The 16,397-nt window shown below is 40.7% G+C and overlaps 1 protein-coding gene across 4 annotated transcripts in view; it reads right to left on the bottom strand.

Moving 5' to 3' along the window:
* Positions 1 to 15,714, bottom strand: part of fmnl3 (formin-like 3) — a 30,598-nt gene extending 14,884 nt beyond the window's left edge. For all 4 annotated transcript variants that reach the window (XM_053318169.1, XM_053318170.1, XM_053318168.1 and 1 more), the window contains exons 1-4: positions 15,586 to 15,714; positions 1,667 to 1,750; positions 1,459 to 1,539; positions 1,257 to 1,333 (exon numbers count right to left, since the gene is read on the bottom strand). In XM_053318169.1, coding sequence (XP_053174144.1) covers positions 1,257 to 1,333; positions 1,459 to 1,539; positions 1,667 to 1,750; positions 15,586 to 15,699 — 356 coding nt within the window. In that variant the 5' untranslated portion in view covers positions 15,700 to 15,714. The remainder of the gene's footprint in view (positions 1 to 1,256; positions 1,334 to 1,458; positions 1,540 to 1,666; positions 1,751 to 15,585) is intronic.
* Positions 15,715 to 16,397: the final 683 nt, after the last annotated feature.

Below are 16,397 nucleotides of genomic sequence, written 5' to 3'. Positions count from 1 at the left end.
GCTCAAGTCGAGCCTCTGACATTCAACAGTATTTGGTCTGCCTCCCCCAACTGACTGCCCTCACCTCCTCCCTGCTTCTTCGTGGAACCCCAAAGGGGAACAGTATTGGGGTAAAAGGTTCTTAAAATAGTCCTGAAGTGCTGGTTGTGATGACAGACTGCTAGTCAGCCAATGGTGAGTCAGACAGGAAAGCAATCAAGAGCTTCAAAGTAGCAGAGGAGAGGAGAGGAGGAAGAGAAGGGGAAAGGGAAGAGAGGTTATAGCAAAGGAAGAGAGGAAAGCGAACAAAGCAGTTAGTTTAGGTGAAGGAGGGAAGGGGGGAGGACAAGGAGGCGGGCTTGATCATCAGTTTCCTGTCTACCACCCCACCCTCCCCTTTCTCCCTCCTTGCCCCTGACCCCTCACTCCTTCCTCTCTCGCTCCCTCTACATCTCTCCAACCAGTTGCTATTTCAGATTTTCTTGGCGATCTCAGGAATAACACATCTGAAAGGGCCCAGGACTCAGACGCACACAATAAACCTGCATCTGTTACACTAAATCCCACCCACACAAGCCCTCTGAAAATAACCTCCCTTTTTTTCTTTGTCTGCGGGTCTTTCTGGGAAATGCATTGAAACAGACCTTTATTGATGAGGTCTAATAGAATATGAGTTATTCTTGGAGCTCAATGAATGCTATGGAAAACTGAAGCCTTTATGGGATTGTCTTTGCCCGGGATTTCAGTGGCAAGGCACTGCAGAACATTTTTATAAAGTTAAAGAAGTTGGCAACACTGAAGATAATAAGACTTAAACTAACATCCACACATACAATACACGTAGGGCAAACTGTGCAGTGTGGAAATACTGACCAAAAAAAGATAAAACATTACAAAGAGGATGTTTACTTTGTTATGTGAGAAATGTGTAAACATAAAAGTATCCTTGTGTGCATTTTTTTGCTTTTCACTGTGTTCAGCATTGGTCAGCCGGTCTTCCTGCCCCTCTGGCATACACAACAAAGCTTCCTGCTCCACACTATGGGGGAGTGGATGAGGCAGCAGCACAATGGCTACCATCTGGGCATTATGAGGACCAGCTCTATGAAGTAGAGCTGCAGAGCTTGGCAAGTTAGAACAATGGGGGAGATCTGGGCACCAGAATGAGCTCTGGGTCCCTGCAGCAGCAAGAGCAGAGAAAGGACTATTCTTTACAAAAAACAATAACATGGTTTCCTTAAGCTTTGTACATCTGTAGAGAGACAAGAATTGATTACCCGATGTGGTTTGTCCTCAAGGAAATCTCCAGCTCCCTCAAGACTTTTGTAGATTCCTGCACCCGCCTGCGAAACTTCTGTGACACACAATGAAAGCAGATTGTTGCAGCACATTTATCTCTGTACACGTTTTACTTTATAAGCAGTCACAAGTTCTTTCTAATTAGAGGATGTGTCTGAAGGGTCGTTTGTAATTCCCCACCTTTCGTGTGACTCCAGGATCTAAGTATCCTCGTATTTTCTGGATGTAGGTGTGCGGTGGATTCTTCACTTGAAACCTCTCCTGAAGACCAATGAAGATACACAAAAGAGTTCATTTGACTGGCACAAGACTTTTTGGCAGAATGAGTTCAGTGATGAGGTGCATTTGCAGTGCAAGTTTGGTTATAAATCTGAATTTCTGAACGCACCTGGTCACAGATCAGGTCCCATTTCTTCTCATTGTCATACTGTCTAAGGAGCCGGGCTTTGTCTGGAGGCAGGTTCATAGAATTCTGAAAATATAAAATGTAAGAATTAGTTTCATTTATGGAAAGACAAAGCACTGTCATCTATATATGGCACATTTTCATTACAGCTAAACTCAGTGTGTTTTACATTAAAGTGCATACAGCAACAAGTGACATGAGCATATAAAAAAGAAACAAATAAAATGCAAAAGCACACAACATTGAAAGTCAACCACCCAGCAAAAGAGACTAAAATATTACAGACACTCATGATAATGAATCATAAGCCTCAGAAAACACAAAGTTTTTGAATGTGACAGATGTCAGCTCATAAAGTTTGAGCATGGGACCAAAGCAGGTAGAAGCACCTTCACCAGATGTGAATCTTATTGTGGTATTCTATTCTGCTGCAATCTAAATGAGCCGGAGCCCTCCTATTATTTGTTTGGGTAATCATGCAAAAAGTGCTTTATATAGTAATCTAATGTGGGTGAGATTAATGCATGAGTCAGCTTCTCAGAATCGTCTTGACATATATGTTTTATAGCTGCATATTTCTGTTTTCCGTGCATTTGACTATATATATATAGCAGCAGTCACTGAGTGGGTGTCGGTAACCAGTGCTTTATAGGACTCTGGCGCCAAAGCCAGAGAGCAGCCGAAACTTTGGGGACATACAGTATGACCTCACTTCCTGTGTTGACTTTCAACATCCTGCCACAGGAGATGATCCGCATCTCCTCTGTGCTCTCAAGTCTCCGTATGATGCAGGCAACACTTTCAGCCACTATCAGAGTGCGAGCCTATTACGAGCCATGTCATCTAATCCAGCCATAAAAACACTTGTCCAAACAAGATATCCCGCAGCGGACAGTTTACTGTGGCTCAAATTAAATCCTAAATGCTCTAATTTACGTTTGGAGACACTTGTTTTATGTCCTGGTGAAAACTGTAAAAATAATTAATTTAAATATATGACACAGACTTTTGACTAATTACTTCCGTGACTGAGCCAAGAGCGTGTAAACAGGGGTTGACATGGAAATCTTAAAAATTAGGAAGTGCAACAATATGAGGGGAGCTTGCCAGTCCCTGAAACTGATTGCCTCAGCATTTCTCTTTGAAGAAACATGAGGGATTGTTTGCACTGGGAACCCTCATTTACACCCGTATCAACAGTACCCCATAAGCCTGGCCACAAATGGCCTGTCAGCTTGACTTTTTAACCTGCAGCTATAACTCAGACTCTCGTCTAAAACACCCCAAACTGTTATTAACCCATCCCAGGCCAGACGTGATGTTCACACTGGCACTTTGCCATTGGTGGGGCCAATACGTATTTGATAGATGGGGGGAAAAAAACACATATTCTTGTTCCTATGACAACCAATCAGTCACCGGCAGGGATGGAATATCACATGTGAGTATTTTAAAATTCGTTTTCCACATTAGGACCACATTACTCACTCCATCAGCACATCATGAATCATGTTGTCTAAAGAAGACAGGAGGTAAAGAGGTGCTTCTGTATGTCTTCTGCTCATATATTCTCACATTAAATAGCATTTCTTTCTGCAATCATAAAACACATGTAGTAACCTTAACCTTAGTAACTGCCAATGGATGCTATAGAAAAGCCTTTTACAAGTGCATACAGAAATGCAAAAATTAAATGCCTGAAAGGCTATAACAGTCTGTAACTGTAGTGGAAAGCAGTGCCAAGATGTTATATATTGGGCCTTTGACATTAAGGGCTTTACAAACCCCACACAGGAGAGAAAAGAGAAGCAATATGCATACCAGATGTCCAGAATTACAGGAGGAATGTGTCCTGTTTATAGTAGTAGTTTATAGTAGTAAATTTTCTCTCTTGTCTGACCCCCTAGCTGCTCTCTCCTCCTTTATCTCTCCAGGGAGAGATTTTTACCTACAACACAGTTTTTAAGAAAGTCGCACAAGGAAGTGAAGAGTAGCATCTGGATCAGCTTCTAATGAATCTGGGCACAAAAAGTGGATAAGATCAGCACATTTTGAAAGATGATTTTTTTTTTTAAACAAACAAAACTATTAACTAAGGCTTGGCACTGGTCATTGATTTAAAACTAGCATAATAAATAATATCCTTATTTTTTAAAATCATCTTCAAAGAGCTTTTACATATTTGTTTAGGTTACATCATTTTTTATTACCCTAATGAATGCATTCTTTGATTAATAATCATCAGGATTTACCAAATATGCCACTAAAATGCTGGAGTTCTACCATTTATATATAATGAAATGAATTAGAAATATCAATTACACAAGTGGATATCTTTAATACACTCCAGATAATGTAACATAGGCTAGGTTTTGATGTAAATGTAATAATAAACCCAGATATCTGCTCCAGCATCTGGCCAAATCCGAAGTCTGTTCTTCTTTGTTTTCTTGGTTCAGTCATGCATACTAAAGTAGGACTGTGGGACAAACAGGCAAAGAGCAAGGTCCCCTTTTGTGCTAATTTAATCTTGACTCGCTGGAAAACAAACAGACTAGACACAAACGCAGATGCTCATTCATTTAGTGAAGACAAAAGAGCAATGTTAAAAATGTTGAAAACAGTCATTAGAAGTGGAAAGAGTACAGAATTGAGAAGTAATCCTCTCTCCTGCTTTATAGGAGAGCCATTATAAGCAATGAAAACAGGCTGAAGACATTGATGTGTCATAATGTTCTGCTCTTTGTCATATACAGCCTCAGGGACTGTAAATAAATACAGGTGGGACTGTTTGCAGATGTGTGTGAGATTACAATAGCTAAAACGGTTTTGGAAAAAAAAGTATTGCTTGGCTGATAGAGCGTACAGAGAAGACGTTTCTCCTGCGACAAGGCAAAATGCAGAGGGGATGTTTCCTTTCTGACTAGATTTGGGTCATTTGAGCCAAGTAACTCAATTTAGCTAATTTCATTTCACTTTCTCCCACAGTGATACTATCTTGCACTTCCCGTGTTTATAAGAAGCTAAAAAGAAGTAGTGTTGCGGTGGAGACGGAGTACAGGCACTTTATTTACCACATTTATTTACTTACTTATTTTCAGCTGTAAAATACTACAGTAATGCCTAAAATGTTTGGTACTTGTTATGTTGCTACGCTGCCCACACACTCTCTCCTCCAGTGGGGCCTTTCTTGTTTGACCTGAGACTGACTCGACAAAGGATTCAATGTGAAGCTTTGTTTTGATTTGGTACTGTGCCATTCCCATCCTTTGACATTTGAGCCATATTTTTTTTTCCTCATAGAAAATTGCTAACAATGGCTGGTGGGCAGGGTAACAGTATGCCCCCTAGTGCTGCATGGACCAATCCAGCTAAAACACAACACCAGTGAAACCAGATGAACTGGTTCTATTATCAACACTAACTCCAATCATTAAGGATCCCATTGTGAGCCTGGACAAGAGATAGAGTTTTCAAACACAATGAAAAACTCCAAAGTTTTAAACTCTAATATCAATTTTTAACCAAAGTAAATGAGTGCAGATAAAACATATATAAGGAGAAATTTGATCTTAAATTATTTTGACAGAGTAATTTACAGAAAATTATATTTTTCTTTTTAAGGATTTAGTCATTTATCAAGCAAAACATCAAACATTTGCTGGTTTCATCTTTCTAAATGTCAGACACAATAAGCTATTTGATGTTGCTACCTTGGGCTCTGAGCAATTAGGGGCACTTTTTCACTTATTTATAGAGAATAAAAAGATTATTCAAAAATATGCTTGTCAGATTAATTGAAGGTGTGAAATCGTCGTTAGTTACAGCCCGAGGATAAATAACAGGCAGATAACAAGAAAAAGGGAAAGTGAACAAGCAAATGATATAAACACAAAAAAGGATTACGAATGAAATGATGTGTGGAGGAGAACTATGCACAGATAATTGTAGAGGGTATAAACTCTTAAACAGAGAGCCATTTGAGACATTGACAAAGGAGGACAGAGGTCTTAAAGACTCAACAGTTAAAGTAGTTTAAGGGGTCAGGTTGCTGGTTTAGGAGGCATGAAGAGTCCAAGAGAGTCATCAGGGACTCAGCATAGTGCTCAAGTCACGCACAATCACCCCCGCAACCAGAGGAAGTGCTGGTCAGCTCAGACATCAGAGTCAACTGGGCAACTCCATCTGCCCTACACTGGACAGTTTCCTAATCTGAGCTGATTTACAATTAGACTTCAGTTGAGTTTATGACCTGCAACTCTGGCCCAAAGTTCTCAGAGAGACAAATGGAAAAGAGCAACAGGATGTTTCCCCCCTCTCTGATCTTTCTCACAGCTTCACACTCTCAGCCTGGATAAGATATAACACCAACATGCATCAAACTAACTTACTCTTCATTTTAGGTTGCTGCAGAATTTTGTAGATGATACTGTGTTGCCCACGTTATTCTGCAGGATCTCTTTGGTTAGATTTGAACTATATTTTCTTTTATATTGTTCATACTTATATTGTTCATACTTATATTGTTCATACGTGATTTAAGATGAGATGGCCCAACAAAACCCTGAAATAATCTGGTGTATATATGATCAAAAACTGGAATGTTTCATTTAGATGTGTTTAAGTTTGCTAAATTTGTCTAGAAAAGCCTGCAAAAGAAGGTGATGAGAACTATTTAACAAGTATTTTTCTGATGTCTCCAGTACTATAAGGTTAGGTTTGTTTTTTTCAGTCAAGGTCTAAAATGGTGACTGTGAACAAGACATGAACATGAACGACTTTTTTGCAGTCTTGTTTGAAAAGGTATGTATATGAATGTATATGTATAAGTATATGATTCTTTGTTATCTTGTAAGCCCACACCTGACATAGCCTAATAACAAAAAATGTATTCTTCATTCATTTAGAAAGGTATTATGCTTTTCCTTATCCCTGTTACGTGGCCTACTAAGAAAATGCATCCGGTGTGACTCTCTCTTTGGAGCTTTCTCACTGGGTTGGAAAAGCAGAATCTGTGTTTTTATCTACTTTGATACGTTTATACAGGCCAGACCTAGTTGTCATCAGCTCAGAGGGAAAGGAGTGGGCGGCTGAACAGCCTACTAAGCTGGACAGAGCCTGTGGCAGTTCAGTCAGTTTGAGAACCAGACAGCCCTTTTTTTTTACCCCCGACAAGTCTGAGTGTCTGCTCATCAGGGTGGGGTCCAGGAAGAAGGGACCTATGGCACGACTGAACTGGAAGCTGCCCAGACCAACATAATCAAGGCTAACAGCCAAAGACTACAATAACCTGAGCTTTAAACACTTGGCATTTTGTACACAAAGAAGACCACAATCAGAATAAGTTAAAAGATGAATAACAGAAAACAACAGAACATTTAATATTTGGGAATCTGAATATTGGAGTTATATATAATGTAAAAACAATGTCAAAAATAGAAGTTCTAACCCATCTACAGGTAACATCATTTAATATCTGACCCTTCAGTAGAGGGTAACCTGTTGTTTTTGACTCTATCAGCTGAAGTCTGACAAGAAACAGTCACATTAATTTAATCTACCGAAAAAACATGGATCAGCTTTTCCAGATCCTGTTTGGACATTACTCCTCTGACTATTTTACTTTACAAAAGATGAAAGGCTAATACTGGCTGCAAATTCTTTTATCTTTTAGATCTTTTATGATAACACTGAAATATTTGGTCTGATTCTGACTTTTCAAGAACAACAAACTGGCAAACAGAACATGCAAACTGCTAATATTATTGTTAATAATCTCAAAAAAAAAGAAGTTATTGGCTGGTTCTTCTCCTTTCTCCACATAAAAAACACTAAATGAAAAAGCAACACTTTTCAGAAAATACTTAATCCGGTAACAAAGGAAAATACCAGAGCAGCCAGTGAGGGGAAAGATAAGATGTTGCTCTTTAATGAAGGTTACTGTCTGAGGAGGTCGGAAAAAGCCAGACCACTGATCCCTGTTAGGAAGTGGAGCCAACAAGGAGGTAAAGAAAACACAATGAATATGGGACCTGGGATGTTTTCTTTAAACATATTTTGCCCTCATAATGAGAGAAGAAAAGTGATGCACCAGTTCGTATGGCAGGGGTGGCTGGATATAGTTCAAGATAAAGGTGTAACTCAGGGTAAAAAAAAGAAAAGGAGAGGAATAAATAACTGTCTACATCATCACAAATGCAAAGGACAGGAAGTGTGTCATGTACAGGTCATGCAGACGTGCGATACATGATGAGTATATGAGGTGGGGTTCAGCAGTGTAGATGACCTGATAGAATGACATCATACATAGCAAACTTCATTGTTAATCATTCTGTGACAGCATCTAAAAAAGATATTACATTAGAATTGTATTAATTAATGTTGCTATCAGTGCTATTGTTTGACTTTCTCCTTTCCCTTGCTGTTAGAACACAATGAGAGGAGACAGGATGAGAGCCTCCGCCGTTGTCGTCACGGGGCTGCAGGGACTTCCTCGACTCGTCAGGAAATCAAAAACTGCTCTGAGTAATGTCAGGTTTGTTCTGAGGCTGCTATGTGTAATACGAGAGAGAGAGAGTGTGTGTGTGTGTGTGTCTTTTTGCACATCCACTCTGACAATGTGTTTATGCTTGAATGAACTCAAGGTGTTTTTTCCAGCTTCCAGGTAAGGCCCACTGAATTGAAAGCAACAGAGCAGAGTGTGAGAAAACACTGCCCCCCTTTCTCTGGGCAGATATCTGATCAGCCTATCACTCTTTTGTGAGGTAACCCGAACTAGGCAATCACAACAAAGCATGAGTCCTGAACAGAGATCCTTGGAGGACCGGGAGGCCAAAGCAAACGCTACCAGTTCTCTCAAAGACAGACAGATTGGAGGTAGGCGGGACAGAAAACAGAGAAGATGTTTTTCTAGCAGGAGGAGAAGTAAAAGTTTCTATGTCTACTCCCACTAATGCCAGTTCTTGTTTACAAAGCAAATATAAACACACCCAGTTAATAACTTGTTTATTAAGATATTACCATAACAGCTAAGAGCAAACACTTCATTTACATGCAAATATATCAGCAGCAGGGAAAGCACATACTTGACATGTGAAACACACATAATAAACATTAAGTGCCTTCCATTTTCAAACATAGATGTGGCTAATTCTGTATTATAAAGAAAAATAATCCTGTTTTAGTTTGACATTAGTTAATGTACTTTTATAGCAAAAAACTGAATATGGCTGCAAATGATGCACTGACAAATAATTGGAAAGAAAATTTCCACATTAATCAGTTACATGTTGAAAACAGTGGCTGGCTGAAACTTTCCCTAATGAGTGTTACAACTCCTACCATGAAGTGTTAAGCTCCCATTAAATCGGGAGTTAAAGGAAACACAGTTTACAGCTGTGGTGTCAGTTTCAGGCCTTTAGCATTTCATGCGAGTCCACTACCTTCCCCTCTCCAGCCTGAATGGTCTCTAGCTTCCTCTCTTCTCCCATGAACTCGCGTCTTTTAGTCCGTGACCTCTGAGTCGCTCTGTTGAGAGAAATAACTTTCCCTCCAGTCCAATCTTTACAACACTCAACCCAAATGGGCATTCCATAGCCAGTCAAAGCAACAGGAAGTTGGTGCAATGCCATTTTCAGTTGATAAATCAAGAACCGCCTCCCAGAACCCATTTTCTAATCCATTTATTTACCCGATGACGTAACAGTGATCGGCAGCAGTGATAGCTGGGTTCAAGCTAGAGACCATTATCATCACAAGCTTCTTTGAAGCCAAACTAACGGCCACAGCTTGAGATAAAGACACAAATGTCCTGAGCTCAAGGTCCTTCTGGAGCCAGATGTTCCTCGAGCTTCAAACGTGAGTGAACTTTAAATACATTCTTGTTTACACAAACCTATCTAGGAAGTTTATGTTCAATACAAGTGTACAAAACAACAGTGACGTAGAACTTTTATAGATATTCCACCTGGCAGAATCTGTCACCAACCACATTGTCTTGTTCGTTTGTTTTTTTTTAACAAATCTAGGAAGCATGAACACAAACAAAGACATACACGTAAAGTTAGTGCTGAGTTATAAATAAATACTACAATTGGTCATGAATCAGAGGTATTCATTCATTCCTACATTGCGAACATCCTGTTTGTTCTTCTCTGTGCGTCCATGCAGGGCCCAGGGAAGCCCTAGCCAACAGACGATATTCACAGGGAATGTCAGGAATGCAGGTACATGAATGCCTCAATAACTCATGCCGGGCCGGCCTTTTGACACACTGCCCAGTTAAAAAGATGAAGGTCGGCCAAAGAGAAAGGGCAACAAATCTGAGCCTGAGCTGGGTGGGCATACAAGTTTTGAATCAAATAATCTTTCTAAGTATTTGTCTCCTTGGAGGAGGTCAGAGCTGGAAGGAGAGACTGTGATAAACTAATAAAGTGAGCAAAAACCAAAACAAAAAGAAAGTCGTAAAATTCCAGAGAACTTCCGAATCAGTCATATGTCTTAAAAACTCCTCCTTTTTTCTTCATGTAAAATCATGAATCATCACTGTAAAAAAAAAGTTAAGACAGACAACATCATTTGAGGAAGGCCTGGGAAATGATTACATCACGTCACTATCGTATACCAGAGGTGGCATCAAGATTGAATCCACTGGCTCTTTAAACAGGCTTACAGCAGTTCCTCTCTGCGTCCACGTAAAAACAGTGTAGCTGCACAAAGGGCACCAGGGGATGAGGCCCCCTTTCTAAAACAACACTGACTAACAGAATCCCCATTGTATTGAGGAGGAAACCACTTGTCCAATCTACAGCCTTGGTGCAGCTGCATTAGGGCAGCATGCGACCCCCCCCCCCCCCCCAAAATAAAGCATGTTTTTTTTTGCATATATGCAGAAATACAAACCTTTGTATATCTGTGAATGTTCAATCAAGCAGCAACAACTACATGTGCTTTAGCTTTGTTAACATAATCAATCACTGATGTAAACAATCTATGTTCAATGCACACATTATATCTGCCCAGTCATGGTCTTTAACTTGACCTTTGCTTTCCAAAATAACTGCGAGAAAAGCACTAAAACTCCCCAGATTGGATGAATTGTAGCCCGAGGTCAGTGAAAGCCAGGTGGACGTTGTGCTGCCTGCACTGCTGCTCTGAAACTGAGTTAACTGTGTGCACTCAACTCCCATAATCCCCATCTTCCTGGGACATGGTGGTGGGTGGCTGAGCCAGATGTACACACTCTTCCAACTTAAGTGACGTACACAAACACATTTTCTCTATTTTAGAAGAGAGGAAGGCGGTGGTGATGATGTGTGTGAGAAAGGGAGGGTTAGGCACATAAATAAAGCACCTCTGCCATTAAATCAAAAGAAATGATTTAGGTTTTATGTCCAATAAACACATCGCACAGCTTGACTCCATTAGTTCCACTTGAGTGGCATCTATCAGATACTGCAGCTTTCTTTAGACTTCACGCACCAAGAAACAGTGATGTCAGACAGGGCGCTGGAGCCACATTGTCAGCATGTCTGATTTTACTACAGCTGACTCAAAGTAAGCCCTCCATCTGCAGTTTTCCCAACATTTTCTGAGACTTAATGGCGAGACTTCCTTTAGTGAACAATCAAACCTCAAATAAAAAGCTGTGACTGCACTTCTTTGCATGATGCAACTGGTTGTCAGCGTATAAAAGATGCGGGGAGTTGAGTAGAGGCAGACAAATCGGTTAGGCCGGTTTCCAATGCAATCAAGTAGTGAAAATAATCCTGTGCTGCTCCCATAACAGCTCTTAAATATGTGCGCGCTGTTTAAAAATGTTGGTAAAGTCATTACAACCCGAGAATGGTGGCAGACGGCCAGTTCAAAGGGAATTTTCCCTCTCTGAGTCCTCCTGTGGCCTCGGTCTTGACCAGACCACAGGAATCCAGCAGCAGATTGGTGCTCAGGCACTTTGAAAAAGGATCCCAGGCCAGACGTTCACCTTTGAAAATGCCACTCACTCATCTCGCATCGTTTTCATAAGCACAGAGTCATATGGAGAAGGTTATTTTAGAGGCCAGAACCACTGTGAGAGCGAATTCAGGGAATGGAAAAGTAGGAAACACTGACTGGTTGAATGAATGAACTTCCATTTTGGAATCACAAAAAGCCATATGGTCCAAGGATAAGTAAGAGTTACCAAGGACAAAGAGATGGAAAAAGAGCCAAGGAACACTGCCAATGACCAAGATATAATTTTATAGATGTAACATCTATGCTGTGCATCTACACTTGTCTATCGGTGAGGTCTAAGTATATCACAAACTACATTAATGGCATGTTATGCACCAGAAGCAGCCTGAAGGAACATAGTTCTTACTGTAATGCAAACCAACCACAGGGACAATTGGCTACAATGCAATTTCCCCTGTGAAGCAAAGAAAGGAAAATGCCAGGCAACTGTTTCCAGCCACAAAAGACAGAAGTGAAGCTGTTTCTGAGGATGCTTGGACAAAAGAGACGAGAAGGAGCGAGGCGATGCCTTTAGCACATGCTGCCGGTTAGACCTGACCCAAGCATTTTATTAGCAGACCGCATGAAGTAGTCTAAGCTAACCCAGGGGTCTCACTCGCCCCCTCCTCCACTGCCTTCCACCATTTACAGTAGAGCGATGCTGTTAAAGTCATTAGCCCAGGGATATTACTACACTGGCGAAAGCTGCTGCACCCATGACATCATTTTGGGCTGCTGTCATTCCACTGGGACGTCTGTGTGCTGTGTCTGGGAGGAGAGGGCAGTCCCACCACGCAGATGCAGACACATCCATTTACACCATCATGCCATCATGCAGCAAGAAACGCAGTGATCCAAAAAGTTTGGAAATAACCCATGTCAAAATACCCATTTATGGAGAGCGCGTTATTTATCGAGGCTACCGTGATGCCAGTTGCGTCTCTGCTGAGAAGCACTAAAGAAAGAAATCTGCTCTATTTAGCAGAAGTTTTCCAGAGTATTTTTTTGGCATATATGAAACAGCACTCTGATACTGTATATAGCCACTGCCAGATGACAAAGCCGTGGCCTCCTCTTCCTACAAAGTTCCAACCACCAAGACAAAAGCTTTTGATGTACCTTTATCTTGCAACAGGAGGCAAGCAGTGCAAAGAGAAGAAGCCTGATAAGAAGATGAAAATATACAAGCATGTTGTTCTTTCCCACAAAGTAAAGGAAATCTGCAGCTACTGTTCTATGGTGTAGGGCGGGGTTGAGTCAGAAAGCTTGAAAACTTTTCCCAGTAAAAAACACAACTGAAATGTTGAGTCTACTGGCTCTTGCATAGAAATCATCTGCTCTGCACGGCTGAAGATAATAACAGTTATTGACTTTGTGTTGCATGGCAGTCAACACTGGAACCCGGTCTCGAGGCAGGATGTGCTGTATGTTGATTAAAAAAAACAAAAAAAAAACTTTTTCCAGGCTTTCTTTATGGGAAATGTGACAACTACAAATCTTCAACCATCAGTCATTTGGAAAAACCTTTTTATAACCACCCACGTGGCCAAGCAGTGAGTCATATGCATGAAAGAGATGTGACTTTCGCTGTCATAATAGCTTCTACAGTGTAGTACAGTGTGTAATTGTCACAATAGCTGGGACTCAGAGCAGCAGTCAACATGCAGGCCCTGAATGGTTTCTTGCTGTGCTAGTCTCTTCATATGAGGCCTTTACTCTGTAGCTGCTGATAGATCTGGCAAGCAAACAATGGCTTTATTCCAGAAACATGGAGGGTCCACAGTATTCAAGAATGAGACTATCTGAGTAATGCTGTGAAGATTGTAGCTCTCTTCTGCTTGATACTGTAATTAAAGTCTTAAACAGATGAAACTAAAGGCTGGGTGTGGTTATGTTGAAATTTGGAGTGAGTAGCACAAAATCAGTACCTGTGAGGAACCCTCATGCTTGTGTAAATAAACAGAGGGGTAGTCTATTTTCTACATTAAAATCTTGTCTTTGCATATGTTATGCTACTGTGACACGTGGTGTTAGAGGCTGGATTACTGTACTGACACTGTAACATAGCAACAAGTTGGAGTGATGTTACTGAGCCCACAACTTAACTGAAATATTACTCAAGTACATGTATAAAAAGTAGCTTTATTGAAGACTTTTCCATCAATTGCACTTGTAGTTATTAGTAAAAGTAGCTAGTCCTTATCAAACAGTGGCCAAAGCCTTTTAAGGTTAAAAGTAGTTTCTGACTGAGTTGGGAGTCTCCTAAAAATAAGGGACGCATCAGCCCTAACTTTAGGACTTTCATTTTTGGTCAGTAAGAGTAATTCCCAAATCATTTTACAACAACATGTAATAGTAAGATTGAGTCACTTGAATACACCCCCAGAGCTCTAGTCCAGTCCAGTTCCCCTCAGTAATGCTCTTCCTGTGGCAATAGGGAAGATTTCTGTGGATACTCGATATTTGGTGACGGATACTCTGGATACTCTAAATTGAGCCTTTAAAAAGACGCAACGTTTACTTCTGACACTTCACCACATGTTATGACCTCAGTGTGGATATGAGGACGGTTCAATCAAAGATTCACTTCTCCTTCCCACGTTTTAGAGGACCTGAAAGTAGTTTTTCTTTCTTTATCCATTAAAGCGACTGGTGGCCCTTCAGATATATCCGACTAGGTCAGGAAGTACTTTTACACTTTATAATGTGTATCTTTACAAAACTAACTGTACACTAAACTTGATCCAAGACCTCCTTGAGTGAAATAGCTGTGACTAACAACCACTTTTATGAATTCAAGTGATGATTATTGATTAGTTAATTGACCATTTAATCTATAATACATCAGAACATTGTAAAAAAAAAAAAAGTCTCTGAAGTCCAGGATGACATCTTTAAATGCCTGAACAACTATCCAAAACCCAAATATATAATGAGTTTACTCTCTCATGAAATAATGAAGAGCAGCAAATCCTCTCACTGTCAATATTTGATACCCTTGCTTAAAATATGACAATAAATACAAATGACTTTCCACTGTAAACAGCCTAACAGAAGTTATTCCACAAGGTATTTCCAAAAAAAGAGGAAACTGGTAAAGTCCCTTTTTATGATGCACCCAAAAGCTGAAATGTCCCTCAAATGTGGGATGACAGTGACTTGAGTGTGTCAATGGACGGTAAAAGTGGGTGTTGATTGTATACTCATTATTACAAAGCGCTCAGACAGACTGATGTGGAGTGTAGAGAAAAAGAGAGAGAGAGAGAGTGAGGAGGGGGGGACTCTTCGGGTGTGGGAGTTTTGGGGGAATTCAGAAAATGTTGTTTTCAGATGGTTAGCCTGCAGCAAGAAAACTTTAAATAAACACAGACGGGGAATGCAGTGATGTGCTCCGTGAAGGATATACAGTAATGTCCTTCCCCCTATTAAAAAAAAAACAAAAAAAACTCCTCTCTCCCCCCTCCCCACCCACTCACCATGCTGTGCTCAATGTTTGCCACTTCAGCCAAACGCTGAGTTGTCTGACTTTAGGGGAGACAAAAGAACCGCAGGAGAGGGATAGGAGGGGCGCAACAGGCAGAGAGAGAGGGGCGGGACAGCACAGGTCGGCTCATTTAAAATACCAGCAGCTCATAATGGACGATGAAAAGGAATAAATGTCAATACACATACACTTTCATCTCAGTTATGCAAACAAAAAGAGCACAAATCAACCCCTTTTGTCAACTACTCTATTGGAAGAGCGGATGAAACAGTTTGAAGCAGTTGGGAGTAAAACAAGTATAGGAAAAATAAACAAATACAACCATCAACAGGCAGGATGTGAAATAATTCAACATCATTATTAGGACATTTGTGAGATGTCTGACAAATCAATACAATGACAATCTGAGACAATCATAACTTACCAAAACAATGGCAAATTTCTCCTCCAGCTCGGTGGGGTCAGGCATGGGCACCTTCAGAGGCATGATGTGGTGCTTCATCTCCGACTGGCCATCCACACTTTCTATATTACCCATTTTTTACCCACGAGCAGTATCTCCTTGGTTACTTGAAACCTTGCAACCCCTTCAGCCTTTTTTTTTCTCCAGTGATAATAATCCTCCAAAAAAGTATTCCAACAGTTTCATTAACGGGTCAATCCAAATAATCCACTTCTCCAAACCGAGATGAAAGTCGTGCAGTGTAGTAATCTCCTATTACTGTCCCAAAATGCCATTTACACTAATTCAGACGTTTAGGTTTACAGTGTATTCCACTGTAGTTGCCCTACAAAACTTACTTTCAAAAGTAACAATAAAAGTGCAGCTGCTTTCTAATCCAGAAAGTACTCTCTGATTTGCCTGGCCAATCCATTACTTAAAAAAAGATTTCCTCCTGCGACAGATAACTTTCAAATACCGACCAACAGTTACTTAGTTGCTTCTCAACTTTCTTGGCTACGACGTGTTTCCATTCATTATTGTTGTGTGATCCTGATTAAACTCTTTGCTGTTGCTTCCACTCAGAGGGCAGGTTTTCCTCTCTAGGCCCTCCCCGAGCTAGTGGAAGGAGGCGCTTCTATTGGCTCAAACACCTGTCAATCACCTCCTAGTCTGATGCACCGCCCCTCACATCTGTAGGCAGTCAGTTCACATCCAGCTGGAAGGAAATGTGGCTTTGTCAGCGCTTTATCACAACCTAGTGGCAACGCATGAGAATGACATTTCATCGAAAC

Source organism: Scomber japonicus, chromosome 4 (genome assembly GCF_027409825.1).
Source record: "Scomber japonicus isolate fScoJap1 chromosome 4, fScoJap1.pri, whole genome shotgun sequence".
Taxonomy (NCBI): Eukaryota; Metazoa; Chordata; class Actinopteri; order Scombriformes; family Scombridae; genus Scomber; species Scomber japonicus.
This window is presented reverse-complemented; position numbering and strand designations above follow the sequence as displayed.